The sequence below is a fragment of the Macaca nemestrina genome, chromosome 7, assembly GCF_043159975.1.
Source record: "Macaca nemestrina isolate mMacNem1 chromosome 7, mMacNem.hap1, whole genome shotgun sequence".
NCBI classification, from domain to species: Eukaryota; Metazoa; Chordata; class Mammalia; order Primates; family Cercopithecidae; genus Macaca; species Macaca nemestrina.
Window position 1 is genome coordinate 168,935,821 of NC_092131.1, and position 26,985 is coordinate 168,962,805.

The 26,985-nt window shown below is 41.5% G+C and overlaps 1 protein-coding gene across 3 annotated transcripts in view; it reads right to left on the reverse strand.

Moving 5' to 3' along the window:
- LOC105463656 (ryanodine receptor 3) overlaps positions 1 to 26,771 on the reverse strand; it is a 561,838-nt gene extending 535,067 nt beyond the window's left edge. For 2 of the 3 annotated variants that reach the window (XM_071067164.1, XM_071067163.1), the window contains exon 1: positions 26,122 to 26,770. In XM_071067164.1, the coding sequence (XP_070923265.1) occupies positions 26,122 to 26,172 (51 nt within the window). In that variant the 5' untranslated portion in view covers positions 26,173 to 26,770. Of the gene's footprint in view, positions 1 to 26,121 lie in introns of all 3 variants that reach the window. The other variant, XM_071067152.1, reaches the window with a different exon arrangement.
- Between the last annotated feature and the right edge of the window lie 214 nt (positions 26,772 to 26,985).

Genomic DNA, 26,985 nt, shown 5'->3' on the forward strand with positions numbered 1-26,985 from the left:
AGACTTGTGTCATCATTTTCCTCTACTGACATATGTATAATGTACACACCTTCTCCATTCTATTGTTGATGGGCATGTGTGTTGTTGAACACACTGGAACACATACCTGGTGCACATGGGCATGAGTTTAGAGGCTCCACTTGGAGGAACTGCTGGGCCACAGGATATGTACATATTCAACTTCACCATGTTATCAGGTTATTTTCCAAAGTGACTGTACCAGCTGACAGTCATGATGAAATAGCTTTTCTTCACCTATTCATAAATTCAGTCTGATGTTATTTCGTTTAGGACTTTTGCATCTATGTTCAAAAGTGAACACATGCAAAAAAAAAATGACACTTGAATTGTAATTTTCCTTTCTGAAATTATCTTTGATTTTGGCTTAAAGTTTGTACTGGCCTCATACATTAATTTGGGAGTGTTTCTTCTATATCCACTGTTTTAAAAGGTTTTGCAAGTTTGGAATCATCAGTTGCTTGATTTTGTTGTTGTTGTTGTAGAATTTGCCTGTAAAATTACCTAGGCTCTGTGTTTTTGGAGAAAACTTCTTGGTAATATATTTTTCATTTTATTTAATAATTTATAGGAGCATTCTAATTTTCCTTTCTTTGTGAGTCAGTTTTGATAATTTATATTCCTCTCGGAATTTGACCTAACATCTAAGTTTTCAAAATTATTGGCATAAAGTAGTTCAAAATATCTGTGATCTTTTAAACCTCTGCTGCATCCGTAATGTACTCTTTTTGTTCCTAATATTGATTACTCATGCCTTCTGTTTTTCTTATCAGTCTCCTCAGAGTTTTAGAAACTTTATTAGTCTGTATTGCAACACAAACCTCACGGGCATTCTGAAGATTCCCCTGCACAGTTTCTTTCTCCTTTGCACGGAGTTCACCTATGCTGGATCATACCTCTACTTTCACACGTGGATGAAAGATCATGCTGCTGAGCCAATGTGCCCTGCTGGGCAACATGTTGTGCCCTTGAGAGTTCATGGTGCTTCTTTCTTTCTTTCTTTCTTTCCTTCTTTCCTTCCTTCTTTCTTTCTTTCTTTCTTTCTTTCTTTCTTTCTTTCTTTCTTTCTTTCTTTTTGAGACAGAGTCTTGCTCTGTCGCCCAGACTGGAGTGCAGTGGCACCATCTCAGCTCGCTGCAGCCTCCCAGGTTGAAGTGATTCTCCTGTCTCAGCCTCCCGAGTAACTGGGATTACAAGCATGTGCCACCACGGCTGGCTAATTTTTGTATTTTTAGTAGAGACAGGGTTTTACCATGATGGCCAGGCTGGTCTCAAACTCCTGACCTCAAGTGATCTGCCTGCCTCAGCCTCCCAAAGTGCTGGGATTACAGGCTCATAGTGCTTTTTGCTGATCTTTTTATCTCACTTTCATAGCCTTGGACATATGTCTCTTAAATAAAAATATTAGAAACTTTGTACCTAAGTTTCTACTTTTTGGAGGACCCAGGCTAAAAAGTCTTTTAAAATAATCAGAATATGGCTTTGTTTTATGAAATTTTTTTCTTTTATTTATTGCTGCTCTTGTTTTATCATTTATTTCCTTTCTGTTCCTTTCTTTAGGTTTATTCTTTAGGTTTTAAATTAAGATCTTATGTTAGACGATTAGTTAATTTATTCCAACCTTTCTCTTCTTCTAGTACCAGCCTTTAAAAGATAAGAGTTTTGTTCTATGAAGGATGATTAAATGAAATAAATAAACAAATAAATAAATAGCAGGTAGGGGTTGGCAAACCAAGAAGCTTGGGCCAAAACTGATCCACTGACCTTTTTTTTTTTTTTTTTAATTATTCTTTCTTTATTTTTTCACTTTTATTTTAAGCTCAGGTGTACAGGTGCAGGAAGTGCAGGTTTGTAACCATGTAATATGTGTCATGGAGGTTTGCTGTAAAGATTATTTCATGCCGTACAGATTATTTCATCACCTAGGTATTTTTATTTATTTATTTATTTATTTTTATTATTATTATACTTTGATTTCTAGGGTACATGTGCATAACGTGCAGGTTTGTTACATATGTATACTTGCGCCATGTTGGTGTGCTGCAACCATCAACTCGTCAGCACCCATCAACTCGTCATTTACATCAGGTATAACTCCCAATGCAATCCCTCCCCCCCCCCCATGATAGGCCCCGGTGTGTGATGTTCCCCTTCCCGAGTCCAAGTGATCTCATTGTTCAGTTCCCACCTATGAGTGAGAACATGCGGTGTTTGGTTTTGTGTTCTTGTGATAGTTTGCCAAGAATGATGGTTTCCAGCTGCATCCATGTCCCTACAAAGGACACAAACTCATCCTTTTTTATGGCTGCATAGTATTCCATGGTATATATGTGCCACATTTTCTTAATCCAGTCTGTCACTGATGGACATTTGGGTTGATTCCAAGTCTTTGCTATTGTCATCACCTAGGTATTAAGCCTAGTATCCATTAGTTATTTTTCCTGATCCTCTCCTTCTTCCCACTCTCCATGCTCTGATAGGCCACAATGCATGCTGTTCCCTTCTATGTGTCCACGTGTTCTCATCATATAGCTCCCACTTATAAGTGAGAACATGCAGTATTTGATTTTCTGTTCCTGTGTTAGTTTGCTAAGGATGATGGCCTCTAGCTCCATCCATGTCCCTGCAAAGGACATAATCTCATTCTTTTTTAGGGCTGCATAATATTCCATGGTGTATATGTACCACATTTTCTTTATCCAGTCTATCACTGATGGGCATTTAGGTTGATTCCATGTCTTTGCTATTGTGAATAGTGCTACAATGAGCATACACATACATGTGTCTTTATAATAGAATGATTTATATTCCTTTATATTCCAGTAATGGGATTGCTGAGTTGAATGGAATTTCTGTCTTTAGGTCTCTGAAGAATTGCCACACTGTCTTCCACAACGGTTGAACTAATTTACACTCCCAACAGCAGTGTAAAAATGTTCCTTTTTCTTCACAACCTCACTGACATATGTTATTTTTTGGCTTTTTAATAATAACCATTCTGACGTCCTTTGCCCACTTTTTAATGTTTTTTTTTTTTTCTTGTCGATTTAAGTTCCTTACAGAGGCTGGATATTAGACCTTTGTCAGAAGCACAGTTTGCAACAACTTTCTCCCATTCTGTAGGTTGTCTGTTTACTCTGTTGATAGTTTCTTTTGCTATGCAGAAGCTCTTTAGTTTAATTAGATCCCATTTGTCAATTTTTGCTTTTGTTGCAACTGCTTCTGGCACCTTCATTATGAAATCTTTGCCTGTGCCTATTTCCTGAATCGTAATGCCTAGATTGACTTCTGGGTTTTTATAGTTTTGGGGTTTTACATTTAAGTATTTATTCCATCTTGAGTTAATTTTTGTATAAAGTGTAAGGAAGGAGTCCAGTTTCAATTTTCTGCATATGACTAGCTAGTTATCCCAGCATCATTTATTGAATAGGGAATCCTTTCTCCATTGCTTATTTTTGTCAGGTTTGTGGAAGATCCAATAGTTGTAGGTGTGTGGTCTCATTTCTGGGTTCTCTATTCTGTTTCATCTGTCTATGTGTCTGTTCTTGTACCAGTATCCTGTTGTTTTGGTTACTGTAGCCTTTTAGTATAGTTTGAAGTCAAGTAGCATGATGCCTCCAGCTTTGTTCCTTTTGCTTAGGATTGCCTTGGCTATTCAGTCTCTTTTTTGGCTCCGTATGACTTTTAAAACAGTGTTGTCTAGCTCTGTGAAGAATGTCAATGGTAGTTTAATGGGCCTAGCATTGAATCTATAAATTGCTTTGGGCAGTATGGCCATTTTAACAACATTGATTCTTCCTATCCATGAGCATGGAAGGTTTTTCCACTTGTTTGTGACATCTCTGATTTATTTGAGCAGTGGTTGTAGTTTTCCTTGTAGAGATCTTTCACTTCCCTTGTTAGCTGTATTCCTAGGTATTTTATTCTTCTTGTGGCAATTGTGAATGGGAGTTCATGATTTGGCTCTCGGCTAGACTGCTGTTAGCGTATAAGAACATTAGCAATTTTTGCATATTGATTTTTGTATCCTGAGACTTTGCTGAAGTTGCTTATCAGTTTAAGAAGCTTTTAGGCTGAGATTATGGGGTTTCCGAGATACAGGAACATGCTGTCTGCAAACAGGGATAGTTTAACTTCCTCTCTTCCTATTTGAATGCCCTTTATTTCTTTCTCTTGCCTGATTGTCCTGGCCAGAACTTCCAATACTATGCTGAATAGGAGTGGTGAGAGAGGGCCTCCTTGTCTTGCACTGGTTTCCAAAGGATATGCTTCCAGCTTTTGCCCATTCAGTATGATGTTGGCTGTGGGTTTGTCATATGCGGCTCTTATTATTTTGAGGTATGTTCCTTCAATACCTAGTTTATTGAGAGTTTTTAACATGAAAGGATGTTGAATTTTATTGAAAGTCTTTTCTGCATCTGTTGAGATAATCATGTGGTTTTTGTCTTTAGTTCTGTTTATGTGATGAATCACATTTATTGATTTGCATTGTTAAACCAACCTTGTATTCTGGAGATGATGCCTACTTGATTTTTGATGCGCTGCTAGATTTGGTTTGCCGGTACTGTTGAGGATTTTTACACTGATGTTCATCAAGCATATTGGCCTGAATTTTCCTTTTTTGTTATATCTCTGCCAAGTTTTGATATCAAGATGATGATGGCCTCATAGAATGAGTTAGGGAAGAGTCCCTCCTTTTCCATTTTTCAGAATAGTTTCAGTAGGAATGGCACCATCTCTTCTTTATACATCTGGCAGAATTCAGCTGTGAATCCATCTTGTCCTGGGCTTTTTGTTGTTACTGTTGATAGGCTATTTATTCTTGCCTCAATTTCAGAAATCGTTATTGGCACTGACTGTTTTCGTAAATAAAGTTTTATCAGAACACAGACAGACTCATTTACTTTCATATTTATTGGATATGGTTGGTTTCGTGCTACAACAGCAAAGTTGAGTAGTTGCAACAGAGTTCTGACAGTAAATAGTGAGATTTATTATCTGTTCTGCTACAGAAAATTTTGTCCACCCCGCTTTAAGAATAGATGTTTTTTTCTAAGTATTGCTGGAGCTACAACACATATACTTTGCTATATGGCATTTTCATAACTCTTCTGAACTTAGCTATTTCTACTATCAGATATAATTTCTTTGACTTAAGGAAGTTATTTGGGTCATTTAGAAAGTGTAATTTTTAAATTTCCAAACACAGGTTTTTTTCAAGGTATCTTTGTTGTAATTGATTTCTAATCTAAATTGTTCTGTAATGAGAGAGTATGATTTATATGACACTGATTACCTAAAATTTTTAGAAATGTTATTCTTGGCCTGGTACATGATTACTTTTTATTATTTTTGTGTGTGTGCTTAAAAATAGTATGTATTCTATAATTGTTGAATGCAGTCTTATTAATTGTATCTTTCAACTCTTTCATATGCTTGTTGATTGCTTAACAAATCAATTATTGAGATGTGTTAAAATTTCCCATTAAACAGTGGATTTAACAATTTCTTCTTGCAGCACTGACCATTTTTGCTCTGTATTTTCAGATACATGCCAATTAAACATTTTATAACTTCCTGATAAACTGGACCACTTACAAAGATAAGCACGGTCCCTATTCATTTCTAATAATTATGAATTTGTTTATGTATCCATTCTGAGAATCTTTAGCTTTAATTGGAGGATAAGCCCTTTAAGTTGATTGTCATTATTGCTATATCTGGATATTTGACTGATTGATTTTGTACTTCCAATTTTGTTTTTTTTCAGATTGATTAAAATTTCCCTCACTTTAACTCCTATAGTTGCTTTAAAGTTATGTACTATTTCCTTCCTTCCTTCCTTCCTTTCTTCCTGGATAGTCTAGAAATTTTAATTTCCATATTATACTTAAAGTCTAAAATTACTGTCTTTACCCTCCTACAATGATAAAAGGATCTAAGAATTCTTTATCATCAATCACCTTCCACTTTTCATGCTATTTACATGCAATTATTTTCCAAAATTTTGGATACATACTGGTTTTATTAACCGCATAATTTACACATATTGTTACTGTTTCCCATAGACTTATTTATCACTTTGTTTTAATTTAATTCTGTTTTTCTTACCATTTCTTCTTTCTTCTTAAACCCTCTTTCTATGATCATTTTTATTCTTCCTGAAATATATCCTTTAGCTAAGTTCTGTCTGTGGTAACCTTTCTTAGGTTTGTTTTTTTCTGAAAAATTTCTTAAATCTTTATTCTTGGAAGACAATTTCACTGAATATTCTATTTTCTCTCAGTACTTAATGCATAAATATATTTTCATGTATATATTTTTTAATCACAGAAGAAGAGCTAGAGGCATTGCCATTACCAAGTGAAGCAAGAAAATCTAAGAGTCTATTTCTAGTAAAACAATTAATTTGCTACCAAAAATTACTTAATTAAACCAAACTATGCTTCAGTGCATACTTATAAAATGTGGAATTAGCTAGTGATCTACCTTATAAGAACATTAGTGAATTCAACAGCTATAAGATAATAGGTGGAATGGATTTAAGAACGATTTTTTTGCCTTCTTAACTATGTGACTACACCCTAAAGTACTGAGACATCAAGAACATTTTAGAATTAGTATTTGGAAGAGAATGAACTAATTTTAAAAGCTTACTCTTTCAAAAGGTCCAAAGTATATTTATCGAGAAAAGTTAACTTTAGTATGTTTAGAAATATATGGTAGGATGAAGAGGCTCCATTCTGAAAACCAGCATTTAAAATATATTCTCTCAACTCTGTTCATAAAATTGCAAAACAAAAACAAACCAACCAAACAAACAAACAAAAAAAGCTCTGTCACTGGAGCACACTGCTCCTGGGGAAGGAAGCGACAAGGTGAGGTACTCTGCATTTATAGAGCATTCATTTTAGAGATGAATGAATGATAGACCAAGTTTGCAGAGCTAGTAGCAGAGCTAATACTAAAATACAAATGCTAAATGCGGGGTTTAAGAGAATCCTGTGAAAACTAACATTTCACAGCTTTTAAGTTCTAAGTTTAATGCTATACACTCTATCTGTAAGACTGGCGAAGGGGATTGATAACCCTGGGACTAGGGTAGCTCTGAGTAGCAGCTACAACCTATGGCACCCTGCTCCTAGCATGCCTAGAATTCCAGTTATTGCTCACTTACATGAATTAGGACACCGAAGACTGATTTTAAAATAGAACTATCTGGGAACATCGTATTAGTCTATCTTTAATACCCTAATTCAAATCAACTCATAAAAGCAGTAGAGATACCAAATAGAATCACGATATGAAGGAACACTAGTCAGGTAAACTTTGGAGGAGAGGAAGAGTAGGGAGGGTTAGAGCACAGGAGAGAGAGCCTCCTGGATGAACCAGCCTGTGGACAGTGCCTCCGGGCATATGTGTAGAAAGCTATGGTTGATTGAGGAAAATTGGGAGGCAAAAAATGGCATCATGGCGACTGCTGCCGTGAAGAGACTACTTCAGAGAGGGGGATGCAAAGACAGAGAACACAAAGAAATTCCTCTGTTTGTTTTACTTAGTATAAGTTCTGGGAATAAACAGAAGACATGAAGAAGGAACACAGGTGGTTGCTGAATAGAAGACAGTGAAGCCCATAAAGAGGTGTAGCCTGATGATTTTGGGACAAAGAAAATATACCCTAAAATTTAAGCCTACAAGCACCGCCACTTGGAGCTAAGTTACTCACGAGATTCATTGGTTAGGATGGTGCCTCCATAGAATGTAACCCAAGGAAAAACTGTCCAGTCTGACTTATGACTGTTCTTGGCCCAGAGTGCCATATGCCTGGGTCAGAAGACTTCCCTGAAGGACCTCAGGGTTTGTGTACTTATACCCAAGATCATCCCCTTTGACCCATTCATACTGTCCTCTTGATTTACCAAATATTGCCTTCCCGACTCCCAACTTTTGCCTCCATTTCCTGTATTTTGATGACTATCTCCTTGGCATTACATTGCCACAGACAAACACAACAGTAACCATCTCTCCTTCGCACAAAGTCTGGAGTCTCCTATATTTGGGTACTATCTGTAGGCTGCTCATTTGGGCATAGACCAGTCCTATATACAGGCATCAAATGAAAAACAGACTATCCTTTGTCAAATTGTAAGAATAGATAATGTCGAGATGGCCAAAGATTTTGACGTTAAGGAGTATTGAGAACATTGAGAACTGGTGAGCAAGCATTTTTACCAACATAGCTCCAGCTTCCGGTACATATTCTGTTCCGGTTCTTTCGATAAAGATGCACAAAAGTGTAATCGCTCTACACACTGAAATGAGTGAGCCTGATGCTCCTTTCAGGAACATCAATTTCTTTTTGTCTCCATCAGTTCCACACTCATCAGACAACTTAATGAACTTTAAAACCCTACACAGATCATCAGTTTGAGCCAAGTATATCCTGGTAAATTTGAAGCCTGAGTTCTAGTTTTTATATACATCTTTCATAAGTTTTATTAGCAGTATTCATGTTCCTTGTAAGTGACTTCTCGGGAGACATGCAAATTTTCATTTCTTAGAAGACAAAATTAAATATTTCATGCTGACCACTCATTGAAACTCAGGTTAGCATTACATACCAGTTCTTACCCATATGTAAAGCAGAGAAGAAAGAATCACCAGTCCATGTGCCTGAGGCATCCTCCAGAAACCTTCTGTAAATGGGGATGGGAGAAGAAGAGGAAGCAGGAAACTGTCCCTCCGCTTGCAGACCAGACTTGATAGACAACTACAGAAGTTCATTAAGCAGGGAGTAACTGCCGTTACTCTAACCATAAATTTCCTTTAACTGGAGTACTGCAGCCTACATTAGTATTCCATAGCTAAACTTTACTTGTGCTTACTGATATTTCCAGAGAAAGACTGAAAAAGGAAAGCAAGAAATAAAGAAGGAGAGACGCATCTGAAAACAAGGGAAAAGGGAGAGAAAGAGGAAAATAAAACCACAAGCTAGAAAAAGCAAGCAAAGGAAGAAGGAAGCGAGAATGAACAAGCATGAGAAGGAAGAGGAGAAAGTACTCTTCAAGTTTAGACATATTTGAATGAATGCTAAGTCTGGGTTTATTAAAAGGCTACAAAATGATTCAGGCATTCAAATGACCATATCAGATCTACAAACCAAAGTCTAAGACAACAATTACACCTCTGTGACATCTGGAAAGGAAGGTTACAAATCGATCTTAACTGAAGAACACGAAATATGTGCACTTATAATTGCTTATATGTAATGTTCCCAAAAGTATAATGAAGCTCTTGATGAAAGCACAGCGAATATTATCTGGGGCACTCACTTTAATGACCCCATATAGGTTAGTGATAGAGAAGGAGCCCATCTGAAAATGTCGCAGGGGACATTAGACCTGAAGAAAGGAACCTGAGAAGGAATAACGGAAGATTAGGTGAAAGAAAGGAGCTACGATGGGTGGCCCACTTAGTTAAGCACACTTAAAGGGAACAATAGGAAGCTTGAAAAGGAACAGACAAAGCACTCCAGAAAGATAAGGACGGTGTGGGCAGAGCTGCGGTAACAGCCCCCACAGGGAACTCATGATACTACATAGGTGGAAATAGGATGGATGTAGAGTTTAGTTGGAACATGAGATGTCAGATTTCAATAAACTTATGTTTCTTCCCATTTCCTCCATTTCATTTTATTAGGTTGTTCTGCATATGTTTATTTGGCACATGCTATGGATGAAATGCTGTGTTGGCCATTAAGTCTATATTAGAAAACACAGCAAAAAAACTCAGAGTCTTGGACTTAATCTCAGGGGCACACACAGATACAACCCCCTTTTAAAATTTTATTGAAAAAGAGTCATTCCCATTAGAGGTTCACATTGCTTAACTCAGAATATAACCTGCAATTTCTGAATGTGGATTTTCATAAGTAACTAGGTAAGAAAATACCACTTGGAGGGATCTGAAGTAATACTTGCTGAATAGATCTAGTCTAATCAATGAGGTCATGCAGAAATGATTAATGGAAAATCATTCAAGTAATCACTGAGTCACTGTATACACAACTAAGAGCGCTGATAAAGGAAAAGAAAGGAAGAGAGAGAGAGATAGAGATGGGGAGGGAGGGAGGGAGGAAGGAAGGCAGGCAGGCAGGCAGGCAGGCAACTTCCCCTCCAGGGAGCTATTCAGTCTAGTGGAGGAAAGGAGATTTTCATAACATGAAGTAAAATTTGCACAATATGATCAAGCACCCGATTGTTTAGTTCAGAAAACAGTAATTAAGAATCACTTTCCAGTTATGGTCCTTACTAAACCTTTAGCAAAATTTTAAACAATCTGATTGTGTTGATTTGAATTCTCTAATTTTTCTTCACTACTAGATGTAACCAAATGGTAGGTTCAAAGGACCAGAGCGAGGGTAGCAAGGTCTATAAATGTGATTCAAACAAGGGCTGCACCACACTATCCCCGGTGGCTTTAAGAGAGCCCCTGTGTCCCACGGACTCATGGCTTTCTGTCAGAAGTGGAGGATCCATACACACTTAACAGTGTGAGGTATGAGGGATGCTGCTGATACTCAACTTTCAACAACCAGAGTCCTCAGTAACGCCTTTAATAAGACTACAGCCCTTCACTGCTCATCAGCTTCTGTTTTCTATATGTTCTCAAAGTATCTACTTTTTTTTGTCACCTTTAATCCTTTGGCCTGAGAAGGTGAATCACCTTCTATAGCTGTATAACAGCTCTCATTCCATGAAGAAAAGTATAGATGTAACATGCATCTCGTCTTTCACTTCCATTCAAGGGGCAAGGCCAGTTCTCTGTCAGCAGAGATTTTTTTTAATTAAACCCTAAGGCTTATCAAGTACACTATTTACAGTTGTAATTGCACAAATGATCTAACATCAGATATGTAACAATAAGTTGAAGAAACTAATAGAAAAAGCATCCTTCATAATCTATGTCTATATAGTCTACCTTATCAAAACCATGCAGTAGTAAATTAACATAAGTATGTTCAAAATTTTTTAGACTTAATTTCACTTGTGTTAGCTAGTTCTCCATTACCTAAAGAATTAAGGCCAGATTGTCTTGATTTGCTCCCCAGTTTTCCAGCCTTATCTCCCAATACAGTCAGTCTTCCATGTACCTCCCTATACTCCAGGCTTTATAGATCCCTGGACATGTCACATACTTTTATACCACTGAGTATTTCTTTATGATCAATCTTCTGTCTGAAATGCCCCTTTCACCCCATTTGCAACCTATCAACAACCTATAGAACCCCCCAGTTCAAATGCTGCCTCTCTTTTCAAATCTTCCCTGACTCCCTAGTCAAAATTAACTAATCCTTCTAAGATGTATAACTTTTACCTTTATTTAACACATTTTTGTTCTGCTTTATTGTTAGTTCCTTAGATGTCTAACTCTCTGACCACACTTTAAGATCCTTGAAAATGGGATTATGTATTTTGATCACCTTTAAATCTTCTCCAATCTTTAGCACATGCCTTTCACGTAGTAAGTACTCAACAAATGCTTGTTGGATGAATGGGTGGGTGGATGGATGAATAAGGGATAGCATCTCACATTCCTAACACAATAGTTAAGAGATGATTGCCAGGGGTCTTTTCCTATCTATAATGCCCATAGTTCTTTTAGAAAGATAGTAGCTTTGGTTTAGTTCAGTAGACATTGGGGGAAAAACAAAAAACCAAAAACCTCAACAGACTCGTGTAAGAAATAGGCCGGGCGTGATTGCTCACACCTATAATCCCAGTGCTTGGGGAGGCCGAGGTGAGCAGGTTGCTTGAGCTTAAGCATTCAAGAACAGCCTGGGCAAAATGGCAAAACCTCATCTCTACAAAAACTACAAAAATTAGCGAGGCATGGTGGCACATGCCTGTAGTCCTAGCTACTTGGGAGGCTGAGGTGGGAGGATTGCTTGAGATTGGGAGATGGAGGCTGCAATGAGCCATGATTGTGCCACTGCACTCCAGCCTGGGTAACAGAGTGAGACCCTGTCTCAACAACAACAAAAAGAAGGAAGGAAGGAAGGAAGGGAGGGAGAGAGGGAGGGAGGGAGGGAGGGAGAGAGGGAGGGAAAGGAAAGGAAGAAAGAAAGGAAGAAAGAAAAGAAAGAAAAGAAAGAACCTCATCATAATCCTCTGGGAATTCAGGACCCTACAGGAGAAATCTCAGAAGGCTCAGAAGAAGCTGTAGATTCTAAAGGAAGATGAGGACTAGAAGGAAACAGGAATCATACAAAAGTAGAAACAAGCTAAGCAACACAAAAGTAGTAAAGTACATTTCAAAGCCAAACAAAAATTAATCTTGGACCTTTCAATAACTTCAACTATCAATAAATGTCTTCCCTTCATCTTTAGATATGAGTGACGGCTGGGCTTATGCTCCTAATTGGCAAGTACACATGCCAGTGGAGGGGGCTGGTATCTGCTATTGGTGGTGCTCAAGAATCTCATGGGAGTAAAGGGGTTCTATGGAGTGGTTACTGGTTTGTATCTGGTACAGATTGTAGGATTTAAAAGCACACAGAAATTTTGTCCAAGGTACACTGACATCAAATAACCTTCAGTTTCTCAAACAAGCATCAGTTTGCAAACATAAGGAAATACAAAAGTATGAACAGTCATCAAACTGGTATCAATAATATGTAGAGCAGACATATGTCCCATAAATATAGAATTGTCCTATATCTATTTTCCATTTTTAGAAGAATCTAGAAATATCCCATATGCGTGTTTAGTCCTGAGAATCAGGCAAATGCATATGTGATGTCCATGCCTTCCTGATTTCTCAGTCTTCGCAAGCTGGCTTCCTGTAAGTCATTGAGATCAGAAACTGAGACATTAGTCCCCAGATCCCCAACGGATCATTCCATAATATGGTTGGATTTTTACCTTGGTGTCAACACATACTTCAGTCTCAACAACCATGAGTGCACAGAGAGGGGAACTTAGCAGAGAGCTGAGTGAGGTGAGCACCTGGGCTGGAGGGGTAGCAGATGAGGATTCACTAATTCTTTCAACAACTCTTTACAGAGACCTACTACATGCTAAGCACCATCCTTAGTACAAAGAACACAGCAAAGAAGAAAAAAAAAAAAAACCAAAATTCTGGCCCCTGAATGCTTGCAAAGTAGGAGACAGACAAACAGGATAAATCAGTGTCATACACAGCTTGCTGGATGGTGACAAGCACCAAGGATGAAGAAAGGTAGGCGGTAAAGAAAGAAACACTTAACATCAGAACCCTCCTCTATTGATAGAAAGCACTGAGTTTTCTCTAAGATATTAGCATCTACAAAATCAGATTGGAATACAAATGGTGACATGAGTGATGTTGGGACTCTGTGCTCCTACTCCTTCTCCTTAAGATGCCACTCTTAGTGTACCCTTCCTTCCCCCATTTCCCCAGAAGATACAGGGTAACCTATGGTGAGCAGAATCTGCCACTGCCTTAGTAATGATTCTTTATATCCCAAATGCCACATTACCGGACCAAAGTTTTATCAAAGATAATGTCATAATCCAAGAGGATGTATACCAACATCTAAATTCACTCCTCCCACCCGCAGACAATATATTTGCCTTGGAGATAAAACCTTAAGCCAAAAGAGTATCTTGAATGTCAGGAGTTTCATGTACCATGTCATATGATGATAAAGAAGTCTGGGCAAGGGGTCATATCCTGTCCAGTGACATATTATACCTAACCTGTGGGCTAGATGAAGGTTAACCCTAACTCTCCTTTACTTCAAAACCTCAATAAACCTGCCTTTTAATCTGCATTTAATTGGGCAGTTCAGACTACATCCGGGAGCCTCTTCCAGCTTTGTGAGTTATTTGCCCACTTACGTGTATTCCACAGGCCTCACCAGCATGTGAACAAGTGGCATGCACTTAGCACAGCCAGAGACCAGAGCAAAGCCCAGGGGACAGTCAAAGTTATCACCTCCCAGATAGCTGGGAGTCAAGCACAGGCTGTGGTTGAGTTAAAAGTATGACTTGGATTGCAACCTTTACATGTTTAGAAAATCAAGTAAAAATGCATGCACACCCACAGGTTTTCACTTGGCTAAGGCTTCCAGGGTGCAGGTGGGAGAGCTATTTAGATTTTTTTCTCAATTAATTGAGTTAGAAATTGTAGTAAATAAACAGTTTAAGTACATCTTCCACCCCCCCATATCATTGAAGAGCAGCTGCTTCAGAATCCCAGGTGGCTCATCAAAGTATAGTCTGAGCATGGGTGCTGGGGCTCTGGCACGAAGAATCCTCAGCCACTGGGGAGTAGGCTCTGCCATTAAAACATGTATTAAATATCATATCATATATTATAACACAGGAGAGAAAATACACCTAGTACAAGCCAGGCACTGTGCTTATTGCAGCTCTACAAACGTAAATGACAAATTCAGAATTCACACTCTTGTCTACCTTACTGGAAGCTCTTAACCACTCTCTTGTCGAACAATGTATCATCTGTGTCAGCACCACTATCAGGTGCAGTCTCTGACAACAGAGTGGTTAAGAGCTTCCAGTAAGGTAGACAAGAGTGTGAATTCTGAATTTGTCATTTACGTTTGTAGAGCTGCAATAAGCGCAGTGACAATGGTGACCTGAAAATGATGTGGTTCCAGAGAAACCATCGACTTTAAGATCAATAGTAAGAGAGAACTAGGACATTCAATGGAAGAAGAGTTGTTCTGGATAGACAAAACTTACATAGGTTGTAGTCATTTATGTGAATTGTGTACCATCATGCCTAATTATGAGCCAATATAATAAAATTTATGTACAAAAATAAATATGTCAGAGCAACTTTGATCTAAAATGTATCTAATTAGAACAGTGGGCTCTCTGTATATGGGATACAGTTTGATTATATGTCCCCGCGAAATCTCATGTTGAACTGTAATCCCCAGTGTTGAAGGTGGGCCCTTGTGGGAGGTGTTTGGTCATGGGTGTGGATTTCTCATGCCTTGGTGCTGTCCTCATGACAGAGAGGGTTCTTGTGAAATCTAGTTGTTTAAAAGCGTATGGCACCTCCCCCTGCCGCTCCCTCTCTTGCTCCTACTCTGGCCATGTGACACGCTTGCTCTTGCTTTCCTTTTCACTATGCCTAAAAGCTCCTGGAGGCCTCCCCAGAAGCCGAGCAGATGCCAGTGTCACGCTTGTGCAGCCGCAGAGCCACGTGCCAATTAAACCCTTTCCTTTATAAACTGCCCAGTCTCAGATACACCTTTCTTTATGGCAACCCAAGAATGGCCTAACATATGTCATCAGATGTCAATGTTGTCCAAGTTCTAACAAGCATGTGTGACATCTTTGTAGCATTTTATACTCTATGAAGTGTACTTTCTGAGGGCAGTCTCAAGTGCTGGGCATAATTAGACATTGGGGAGAAGGAAGCAGCAAATGGTAATAAAATAGAGCCTTGTTCTGGAGGATCTCAAGTCTGATCATTTCACCCTGACCCCTTCTCTGTGAATTAGTTACAATTTTCACCTTTCTTTAGATTAGGAAACCGAGGCTGGCGTTAATGAAACAATTCATCCATAGGGTTCACTTTTCTATTTACAACTTAAAATGTTAAACTATTGCTACTTAGCGAAACACTCAGATTCAGCACCAGAAGAAGTCTCCTTTCTTTAAGGAAATCAAAAGCCCACCCATTCTCTATTATTTGAAGAAATCTTGCTTTAGGTTTTTTTTTTTTAATTATTATTAAATTTCCCATCTATTAAGTTCAATTAAGCTTTCAGTCATTGGGACCAGATTTCTGAGTGAAATGAAGAATCAATTAGGGTGATCCAAACTAATCAAAAACAAGGTGCCATCAGCCTGTCCATGTGCCTTTCTACACACCTGTCACTTAAGGAGCATAGCAGTTTAGCTTAATACACATCTACTCTCAACCAGGGAAGGAAAATTCTTAATAGGGTTAAATAATCAATATGATCCAGTTTAATTCCATGGAAAGCAGAGGGAAAAAAGAGGGGAATAAGGTTTGATAGAGAGGAGAGAGTAAGAATCAGAGGCTTGGACAACTGCCCCAGCAGGACCTCTTGGGGAGAGGGCAGTGAAGTATGTAGCAAGGATCAAGCTTTGCTTCAGGTCCATGCTTTGTATCCTTAGATATGAAAAGCCAGATCTTTACAGCAGGATGACCTTGTGTTATTAGAAATACAGTAAATTCCCAGAGTGGTTAATTTCTACACTTAAGACATAAGTTGTAAAAAATGTCTCCCCAAACCAAAGACGATGAATTTTTGTGTAGTTGAGGATTCTCCAAATCATGTTGCCCATCTATTGACGTAATTTAAAATTGCCCAGGGAAAAGTCAATCGGCATTTGCATCAAGAGGCTTTGCAAAGCAGATACTCAGAACTGACCTGCCAATCTGTACTCCCAAGGCCATGAACATTGCAGGCTCATTTCCATTCACAAAGCCCGCTCATATTTAGAGTTAAGCAGAATGTCAGGCATCAAGACTATGGAATAATCCCAGGGGATCGTCCCTTTGTACTTTCCAACGATAAAATGACTGTGCAATGACATTTGGAATAGCTAGTGTGACTAATGTCAATGTTTACACTGTTTTGTTGAGACAATAATAAATAATATTTATTGAGGATTTATGATATGTTGAGCACTGTTCCAAGTACCTCACATGGATTAACTCATTTAATCCTTGCAACAACCCTCTCAGATAGGCACTATGATTACCCTCATTTAACATGAGGAAACAAGAACAGAAGTAAGGAAACTTCCCCAAGGTCATACCTTTCAACAGGAAAATTTGTGTAGCACAGAAGCATGGAAAGGTTAAATTAATTGTTATAAAGTTATCTGAAGTGACTGATATCCTTGCTACCTCAAAAGAAGTCTCAGCTCCCTCTTGACCCGGAGCTGTCAAAAACAACAAACATTAAGATGTCTTTTTCATTGACATAACTTCAGTAACTTGTTTAAGACTGGGTGGAGATCATCTACGTAACTTCCAGTAGCTTGTTTAAGACTGGGCGGAGAGTAGTTGGTCAATACATGTTGAATGCACGCCCTGCTTTCTTTAAATTTCATGACATCTACATCCATATGACAACTTTAAAGGGTGTTTTAAAGACTAGCAAAATCTGAATTCATTTTGATGATAAAGTCTATCATCTATTAAGCCCATTAATCTGTCTGCCTGCCAATCTCTCTTTTACACTCTGTGATCAATGATACACTGTCTTTAAGGTTGACATTTTTATCCAAGGACCATGATGTGTATTGTGAGCCTGATCCTATCATGAAAATATTCATGCATTCTAGGGAGTGCATTCATTCAAACAGATTCTGAGTGCTCATTCGCAGCTGCCCACTGGCAGGCAGCTCAGAATCCTGCTGCAGATGTGTTTTGCTTGACTGGCAGTGTTGAGAATTTTTTTAATTTGAATGTACAGATCAGACCTGCCTCTATTTGCAAATAAAGCCCGATTTACACATTTAGCTACCTGCTTGACCCCAAAGTGTTTAGATTTGTGAACTTTCCAATCTATAGGTACCTGAGGACTTGGCATAAACCAAATGTAAGACCTCTGCGTTCCTGGAGTTCATAATGTATGGCTCATACTTTAGGCTGACGGGAACATTTTCAGGGAACAGGGCAACTATTATTCCATACTACTCTCTCCATATTTACATATCTAGTTCTCCTGAAGGAAACCTGGAGTTTCTTTAAGCCATCTCTGAGATATAATCATTATTACCATGCCTTTACAAATGGTTGAACTAGGACCTGGGAAGGGCAGGCAATCTCACAGGCATCTGGCGATAGAAATGCTGCCAAATACAGCAAGTGCTTTACCTCTGACTTTACCCATCATTTGACTGGTATGTTCTTTGCTATGTTTTTCTCCTAAAATGCCTCTTGCAAACAGATGAGATCTGTTCAAGACCTCACTATAGTTTATTCTTGAACTGTTCTGTTCTAGCCAGCCTGGAGAGAAGAGAGGATTACTTGGACGAGAACCACTGACATAAACTGAAACAACAGCCAAGTGTCCTGGGTGACTGAGAAGGGACTTAGGAGGGGTTCATGCTACTCCAGGACCAGCTGCCCTATTTTGATCTGATCTCTTGGATTCAGCTTCTGGTTCTAGCCAATGGGATCTCTCTTTCTGCCCTAGTATTATTTACAGTCTGGATCTGGTCCATGGTATAGAGCACCATGATTCAAATCAATACTTCTCCCACTGCGGACATTTATGTGCCATTGATGGAGAACTTTCCATTCCTTCCTGCAGTCCCGCTGACTAGCTCTCTCTGCCTAGCCCCATTAGAGAATTCAACCGTGAAATGTTCAGAGTTGATGCCAGTACCTATCACTGGTGGGGTGAAATGCCTGTACCTTCCAGTAAGAGCTTTTCCTATTTGCTCTGTTAGGGGATAAGCAGCTCCCCTTAGCACTTTCCCTTTTTTGCTGTAGGAATCCCTTTGAAATGGTTTCAGGGTCTCTGGGGCATTTGCTGGGGATTAGTATGAGTGACACGTCAATGAATACAATAACTGATAATGAGGTTTTGTCTCTCAAACACTTTTCTACTTCAGGAAGAAGGCACCTTAGTTCTCATTTTGATGTAGAGTCACCTTATCTTACTGTTTTCTCTGATTATGAATTATCTAAAACAAAGTATGTATTAGCACCGGTCCTGATGGTGAATAATGCTCTTCTGAATGTCTGAAGGTTGGCCACTCTCTCCCAGGTAACTCAAGGCTTCTTCTCCTCTGCTCAAAGGTCTAAATAAAGATGGAGTCTGAACCACCATCTCCAGAACCCAGATTCCTGTGCTTTGATGTATATTTCCTGCTCAGGGTTCCCCAAGAACCAATGCAGTGCCCTACTCAGGCTTGCCCACTCTCAGCAACGCTCCCATGTGCTCTCACGTTTCTCCAATCCAATTCCCGTTCCTTCAGGAACCGGCTCTGCTCAGCTGTTAATGATGTTAATCATTAATAGTACCTGCTGAGCTAACAATCTTGCATTTCAGCATTTTAATATGGGGAATTTCTTGAGACACTGCTTTATCCCAAAGACAGACCAAGGAGAAAGATACTCTTCTGGGTATCTGCATGGGTCACCATGACACTGACACCGACCCAGACTTTCATCCCTACACTTTTACAACAGGTGTGCTGCCTTGCTCATCACACTGGCTGGTTCCTATAGCATAAAACTACTTACAAACTGAACTCAGTAGAAAAACTGTTGATGGCCTGTACAATTCTGCACAGACAGCAGCAGCTCTGTCTCCAGAGCTCTCTCTGCCTCCTTTGCACTCTGAAGTAAGCGGCAGCAAGCAGCTGTCACCCCAGAGGGAAGAGTTCATGTTGAGTATAATTTCTGAATCTCTTTGTAATCTGATTTTAGGATACAGTGTTTGCTTTCCTTCTTCTTGGGCATTGAATCCAATAATAACAGGATTCCTCCAGTAGACAAGCCTGTGCAGGAGCAGAGAGACCTGAAATCAATGGGGAATTTACTGTATAGGGTGTGGAGGGTGAAAAAAGAAGGCTCTGGTGTCTCAGTGCCTCCTCCTTGTAACGCTATGTCCCACCTCAAAGGACAATAGCCCAGTGTATGACCGTAGAGTCAGCAATGTACTCTAAGCCAGAGGAGGGGAGAAGTGCGTGTGAGGAGAGGAGGTATAGCTCTTTTATTCTGGAATACTGCATCATCAGTCTCAGAGATGATCTGAACTTTGTTTTCTAATTCTAACAACTGGGAATCAGAAATGACATAAAGAGAAAAAAAAAAAATCTTGGCATCTCAAGAGACTCATCCCTGTAGCAGGATCAGGGCTGAGGTGCCAGCACTTTTTCTTCCCTCTCTCTGAATTGAAGAGGTGCTATGATGGCAAAATTCACTGAACCAAAGGAAACTGCAGTGACTGGAAATGTCTTTGTCCCTAAAACACCCCCACTGGCTTCCAAGCAAGAAGATGGCTGAGAGGACACCAGCCTGGGGCCTGGAGGACCCAGCGTGGCTCCCCAGGGAGAACTGTGGCCCTACAGCCTCACCACTGGCTGGGCTCCCCACCCCCAGAAGCATCTGCTTCCTCTAGGTGCAGCCAAAAGGAACTGTTCAAAGGCCCCAACACCCTGAGTAGACATGACTAAAGCAGCAGAATCCCTGGGAGGAAAACCCGCTCTGGTTTTACAGGAAAGCAGGTCCCCAATGCTTTGAGCGAAAGAAAAAAATGGGCTCATAAAAGAAACAGGAGGGGGAAGAGGAAGAATAGCTACGAAAGGAAGAGCTACGGGATTCAATAAGAAAAGGCGGTCCTATGGGAAAAGGTAGCTTTGGTAATTTTCTGAGATGACGAAAACAACTCTGAGCGTTCTGTTGGGTGACGAGGACCCTGGGAGGAGCCTACCTGGCCTTTGGAAGATTATCACACCCACTGACTTGACTTCTCAAGTCTTTTAATCAAATACCTTAAGAATAGTTGTAGTTGGCTTTAGGGAAGGAATTGCCCAGAGATCCTGGGGTGAGCCCAACACCAGAGGCTGACCAACAGCTCTGGGATGGAGGGAAGGATCCGCAACAAAGACCACAGTAGAGATGGGGGCGACTGGGCTGGTTTTCCAGCAAGATCTGATGATAAGCAGGGTCGACTTCCTAGTACAGGAGAGACACAATGACAATGTCCTACGAAACACAACCTATTCACTCATTTGCGGTAATATGTCTCTCACGTGGAATGACTGTTTCCTCTCACAACACTTCTGTTAATGCAGGCTCTATCTCCATACAGTGGGAAAAATGAAACCTCAATTTTCTTACATGACTCGTTGAAGGTCATAGTGATCTAGACCTAAAAATACGAATTCTTGCCTCTAAGCTCTTTTTTTTTTTTTATTACAGCATCCCACTCCTACTGGATAAATCTTGTATTAAGGGTAGCTTCAGGAACATATCTAATTTAGAAAGGTTTATACTGATATGAACTTGTGGGAAATTAGCTGAAGTATTGGGTTCTTAAGACCTAGGACCGCCTGGGTCTGCACTTGAGATTGGTAAAGATATTCAGAAGAATGCCAAATCAATTAGAAGATGATGGAGTTGATGGCTTCTAAATTAAAAATTCTTTAAGTAGTAAGGTAAAGAAAAAGACAAATTATAAAATAAAGATTCCTTTCCATGAAGGTGTAAAAACAACACAAAGCAAAGAGGCAAATAAGCACATATAGCTACACCTTATTTAAATACAAATCCTTCAAAAATAATCATCAGAGTATTTTTCTCTCCAGATACATTCCTCCCACTCTTTTCTTTTTCACCGTTTTTTTTTTTTTTTTTTTTTTTTTTTTTTTGCCCTCAGATCAACCCTAAGGAGCTGGAGAAACCAATATTAGAAACTAAAAATTGTTAAATAACATATTTCACTTGTGAATATTTCACTGGATTACACTTATGAAATATGTTATTTAACATAGTTAATAACTATTCCTTGCTTAATAATCACAGTAGCATAAGAAAAAAAACACATGCACAGATGTTAGACACACATTCTTCAACTACAGACCTATCCCTTGACCTCAGTCTTTATAAAGTGGGCCACACTGCATTCCAAATATTTCCAAGTTTGCAGTCATCACCACCTCCTTCCCCAGGAGCTCAGCAGCTTAAAATCCTTAGGACAACCCTGGACAGGGCAATCTGGTCTTAGCAGAGAAGGTGTGTGCCACCACCCCCCTACTGCTGATGCGGCCTTTCTGATTTCAGTTCATCACTTTGGAAAAAAGGATCCAGCCTCCTTCTCACATCAACGGGAACGTTTCCCTGGAAAGGGGGGGATATTGTGTGTCCAGTCGGCTGATACGGGTTTTTAATCAGATCAGCTTGAGAAGCCAAGGAAGGAGAGACTGAGAAGATGGGAAGCCCTGAAGTGACCTTGGAAGGCCCAGAGTGTGGGAATATTCTAAGTGTTGTCATTTTAACCCTCAAACCTAACTCAGCAGGAGAGCTTATATTTCAGCTCTGCAACAACTCACACCACACGTGTGGGTATCTGAGGTCTGCATTTTATCACTACCTCCACTGCTACTCACTAGCACCTACAGCCTGGAGGAAGGTGTCCACCTCCTTTCCCTTATCTCCTTAAGGAAAATCTACCAAAACACAGGCTTCATGCAGCTGTTATGTAAATGGTCCCTTCTGTGGGGAGAAGAAAGCAGGCATCCATAAATCACCAGGTACAAGTTCACTGTCATTCCAACCCAAGACAACGCGCTCTGGGGAGGGACGAGAGACACAAGCTCACGTGAGTGCTACAGCTCAAATTCAGGAATTTGTCCTAGGCACCCTGTAGGCAGGAACCCAAGATAAGGGAGCAATCCTTGATTTTCAGCCCAAGTGCCTTTTCTTATCCCTCGAGAGCTGCAAATTTAGATGAAGGAGGACAACTTTCTATGGGGAGGGCTAAATTAGGCTGTCTATGACCAACCTTTAATTGAAACTAATGCAAATAAATGTCTATCTCACTCTGAGTTCTGTTTCAATTAACATTGTGGGGGAAAGGCAGTTGGCAAGGAGAACACTGTGACATTTTAAAAACAATAAGCTAAGGATTAGAGTTTTGTCGTGTTTTGTTTTTTAAATGGATACTGTAGTCTAAGGGGAAAAGTAGGAGAGAAAAGTTTTCTCCTGGCACTCTCGAAGCAGAAGGTGGTGCCAGCCGCTCCACCGACTGTCTGAAGATGGGGTAATTGTCACTTCTCACCATAACTTCTTGCTTTCAGATCAGCGGCTGGCAGGTTTATCTGCTTCAGAGCAGCTTCAGAGCCACGTCAATGACACTGGCTACGTCAGCAAGAGCAATCGGAAGAGAGGAGGATGCCACTGCCAAGAGCAGTGGGAGGGAACATTTTAGCCTTCAAGATTCTATCTGTCTAGCTGCCTGATTCTAACTGGCATACATGACTGTCAGTGATTTCAGAAGGCCAGAAGAGGGTATATAGTTTTAGACTGCCTCCTTAAGGCTTGGGGTACAGTAGCATCTAGTTAGCATGTGTTTAAGCTTCCAAAGCCCTTGTTTAGGTCTTGTTCTCTACTTAGGAGAGGGTGAGCTTCCAAACGTATCAGAGGCTATAACCAAAATGAACGCTACCACAAATAAGTGTTTAAAGCCACACCACACACACCTATAGTGCTTACTGCAGTAATTCTGGCTCATTTCACACTATCAATAGTTCTAGCTGCTTTCATTTTTGGCACTATTATAACAAACATGACGCTACAACCACTAACAATTTGATTAGGATCCTTGGCATAATGCTATTGTATGGTCTTTTTTTGTAAGTAGGTTAAAAGCTTCTGCTCTCTGGGATGGCAATCCTTTAAAATTCATGGTTACAAAGATATGATTCTATTCCATGGTCCAGTATCAGCCACCTTTTCATCCAGGACCATGGCAATCTGAGGAAGCATTATATATAACTAATACATTGCCAAAATGCTTTTAAAGGTGTTGTTTGAGGAGGAGAAAGAAAGCCTAAGGCAAAGGTAACTGAATGAGTTCAAAGTGAAATAACTTCCCTAACCCAGACATATCCAAAGGAGAGACAAATCCCACCGCTAGCACAAGCCTGGTGTTCCCAACTACCCTAAAGTCAAAATTCTGTGCAGAGATCAAAAGCTTATGGCTATTGGATTCCAATAAATCATTTTGTCAAATTCACGGATGAAGAAGGAGGATGCCAAGCTCAGAAAGCTGCAGTACTCCTCTTATATTCTTAAGTATATTCTTAAGACTATATATAACATCTGGTGTAACGCTCAATGCCAAGCTCTAGCGGGAATGTAATTTAACATTGTACAATGAAAATTACCAATAACTTGTCAACAGCTATGGCCAAGTCACTTGATTTTCTGTGCTTCAGTTTCATCACCTATTTCCTTCCCAGTGAACTAAAAATTAAGATGTTAAGGTGTCTCATAGGGTGAAGAAATGAGGAACACACCTTAAAAAATACATAAGGTGATAACAAGAAGGAAAAGAATCAATAATGCCACATTTGAATCACTGCCCCTATGGTTACCTCCAGCACTCGCTCTAAGCCATAAGTGATATGTAGTTCTCTGCAACAGGGGTTCTGAACCTGGGTCCTTGAACTCCACAGGCTGTCATGGGTGTACTTTAAAAGAGGTCCACCAGCTCTGATCTCTAGGGCAGGAAGCCCAGCACACAAAACTTAAGAACCACTACTATAATAAACCTTGGCTACAGGTGTACCAAAAACAAACAAAAACAAAAACACTTACAATGCCAGATGGAGAGGAAAAGTCAGGGAAGATGGCTCAGAAGCCAAGAGAAAAGTACGAGATAAGGATCTCACGAAAACCACCACCTTCGTAAGCCTCAACTCCCTGGGACATCTATTCAACATTGACCCTATCGGTCTGAAGATAATTTTTTCAAGCAATAATGCCCAAAAGATCATTAATAATAAGCAGAAGAAATTACTGATCATGGAGGACACAAGGCAGAAAGAACCTGAGCTGCCACCCATCCATTACTAAAGACACCTGTCAGAGGGACAAGCAAAGGATTTCATGGGGCTTTGAGGGGAGCAGGCAGCTTTATAAAAATAGGGTTGTCATGAATTGCAACTACGGGGCCATCTTGTGTGCAGTGTGAGAGATGAGAATGGAGTCTGGGTCTGCAGGTCAGACCAAGGATGAAGAGATGAATACTGTAGCCTCTCAGTAGTACCAGCAGGCTGCCAGGTACTTCCATACCCCCCCACCCAAATAAGACCCAAGTCCTAGCTTTGACAAAAGAACCACGTTTGGAAGAGAAACTGAAAAGAATTGGAAGGAAGCACTTTGACAGGAGGAGAGTGGTTCAAAAGATGGACAAGAGGTAAGTTGTGATCTTCGAAGACCAGGTCATGGGTGGGGGGGGGCACCCTTATAGGGGAGGGAGAGAGGGAAAGAAAGAATTTCATTCTAATTCCTGACAGCTAAGCAGTGCATATAAAATTATCTAAGATTTACAGACCAATTTACAGTTTACCAAACATTATGACATTCACAATATCATTTAATCCTTATCACCCTGAAACGCTGGCTACATTTTATTTTACACACGAGGAAACTGAGGCTAAGTAGGGCGGATTATGCGACTTGCTCAAGGTCACTTGGCTGAAATCAGCGCTAGGATGCATCCCCAAGGCCCCCACCCCTCCGGGTGGCCGTCCACCTTGAAAGTCTTTGCATTATCTCCTATAGCGCAAGGCTGGTGTGGCTGCAACAGACTTCACCCCCTCACCCCCAAATCTGGGATGCAGCAGCGCCCTCAGGTGCCAAGGAGGGGACCTGAGTGACGCGGAGCCACTGACTGGGGTTTCCCTGTCCTGCGGGGCTCGCGGGAGCGGGGAACAGAAGCCACAGCTCTCGAACCCACGGCAGGCAGTCAGTCAGGCTCCAGCAGCAGTTGCCCGCGTGAGGCTTCACACGAGAAGGGCAGCGCTGGGTGAATTCCCCTCTGAGCGATCCCAGGGCTAGGACCTAGCGCCTGCGCCCGCTTCTCCCACTCGGCTCTCCACGCTCCCCCCTGCCCCGCTGGCTCCTTCCCGACGGTTTCCCGGTGCGTGGGGGCGCCTTGGAAGAGGAATGGGGCTGGCGTGGAGTGTGGAGGTGTCAGAGGGCCGACCCCGGGGCGAGGGCTTCCAACGCCGATCTTTTGGGTCAGGACAACCACGAACAAACCCCTGCTGAAGTTTGGGCATCAAGGGTTTCAGACCAAGTAGCAAGTTGCCTGGAGAGCGAGCGGTCCTAGGTGGAGGGTCTGGGGCAGGGGTGGCAGTAGAGGAACAAGGGAGAGGCAGGAGATGGTGCCCCTTTCCACGCAGCCCCTCGCGGCCCCGCGGGTAGGTGGCTGGTCCGCCTCTGCAGCCCGCGGGTGCGGAGAAAGCGCCCGGCACCGGGCACCCGGCACCGCGGCGCGGCGCAGCGCAGCCAGCCCCTCCTCGCCGCGCTCCGCGCTCCTCCCCACCTGCCCACGGCCTCGCCCCCGCCGCGGAGACTCACAGTCCTCAGAAACTGGATCTCGTCCTCGCCTCCTTCTCCCCCTTCGGCCATGGCTCCCGAGGCGTCGGCGGTGCCCCAGCCTCCGGCGCCTCTGCTTCCCCCGGCAGCCGCTCGGCGTGCGCTGACTGCTGCTGCGCTCTTTCTCCTCCTCCTCCTTTTCGTCCTTGTCCTCCTCCTCTTCCTCCGGCTCCTGGCTCAGCCTCAGCCTCAGCAGCGCCTAGCTAATCCCCGACCATATAGGGAGCTGGGCTAACACTCCACTGCACTGCAGAGCGCCAACGCCAACCAAGCAGTCCGCCCACCCCTCTCGCCTCTCGCCTCTCGCCCCAGCCAAGTGCGCTGCGGCCGCCCGCTCGGTGGAGAGCGCAACGCCTGGCGCGTCGAGCCGGCGGGGGCGGTGCGGGGGCCCTGGGCCGGCGCGGAGGAGCCTCCCCCGCACCGCTGGGCACCGCACCGCACACTCAGCGGAGGCGCGCGCCCCGCGGCCACCGGAGGATGTCCCCTAAACTGCTCCGATTCACAAACAAAGGCCAGTTGCTTAGCTCCAGCGCGCCCAGACTGGGTACCAACCCTCTTCGCTTTGCTCGCTTTGCCCACTTTGCTTGTGCGCGTGTGTGTGTGTGTGTGTTTGTGTGTGTGTGAGAGAGAGAGAGCGAGCGAGAGAGAAGAGAGAGGAGGGGGAGGGAGAGAGAGAGAGAGAGAGAGAGAGAGAGAGAGAGAGAGAGAGAGAGAAAGAGGAGAGATCTGGACTCGAATCCCTTGCCGGGACCCGCGTGCCTTGTTGGGCAAGGAGAAAACGGTGCAGTGAGGAGCCAGGGTGATTGTCCACTCATAACAAAGTTTGCAACTCCCTAGATAGTCCTC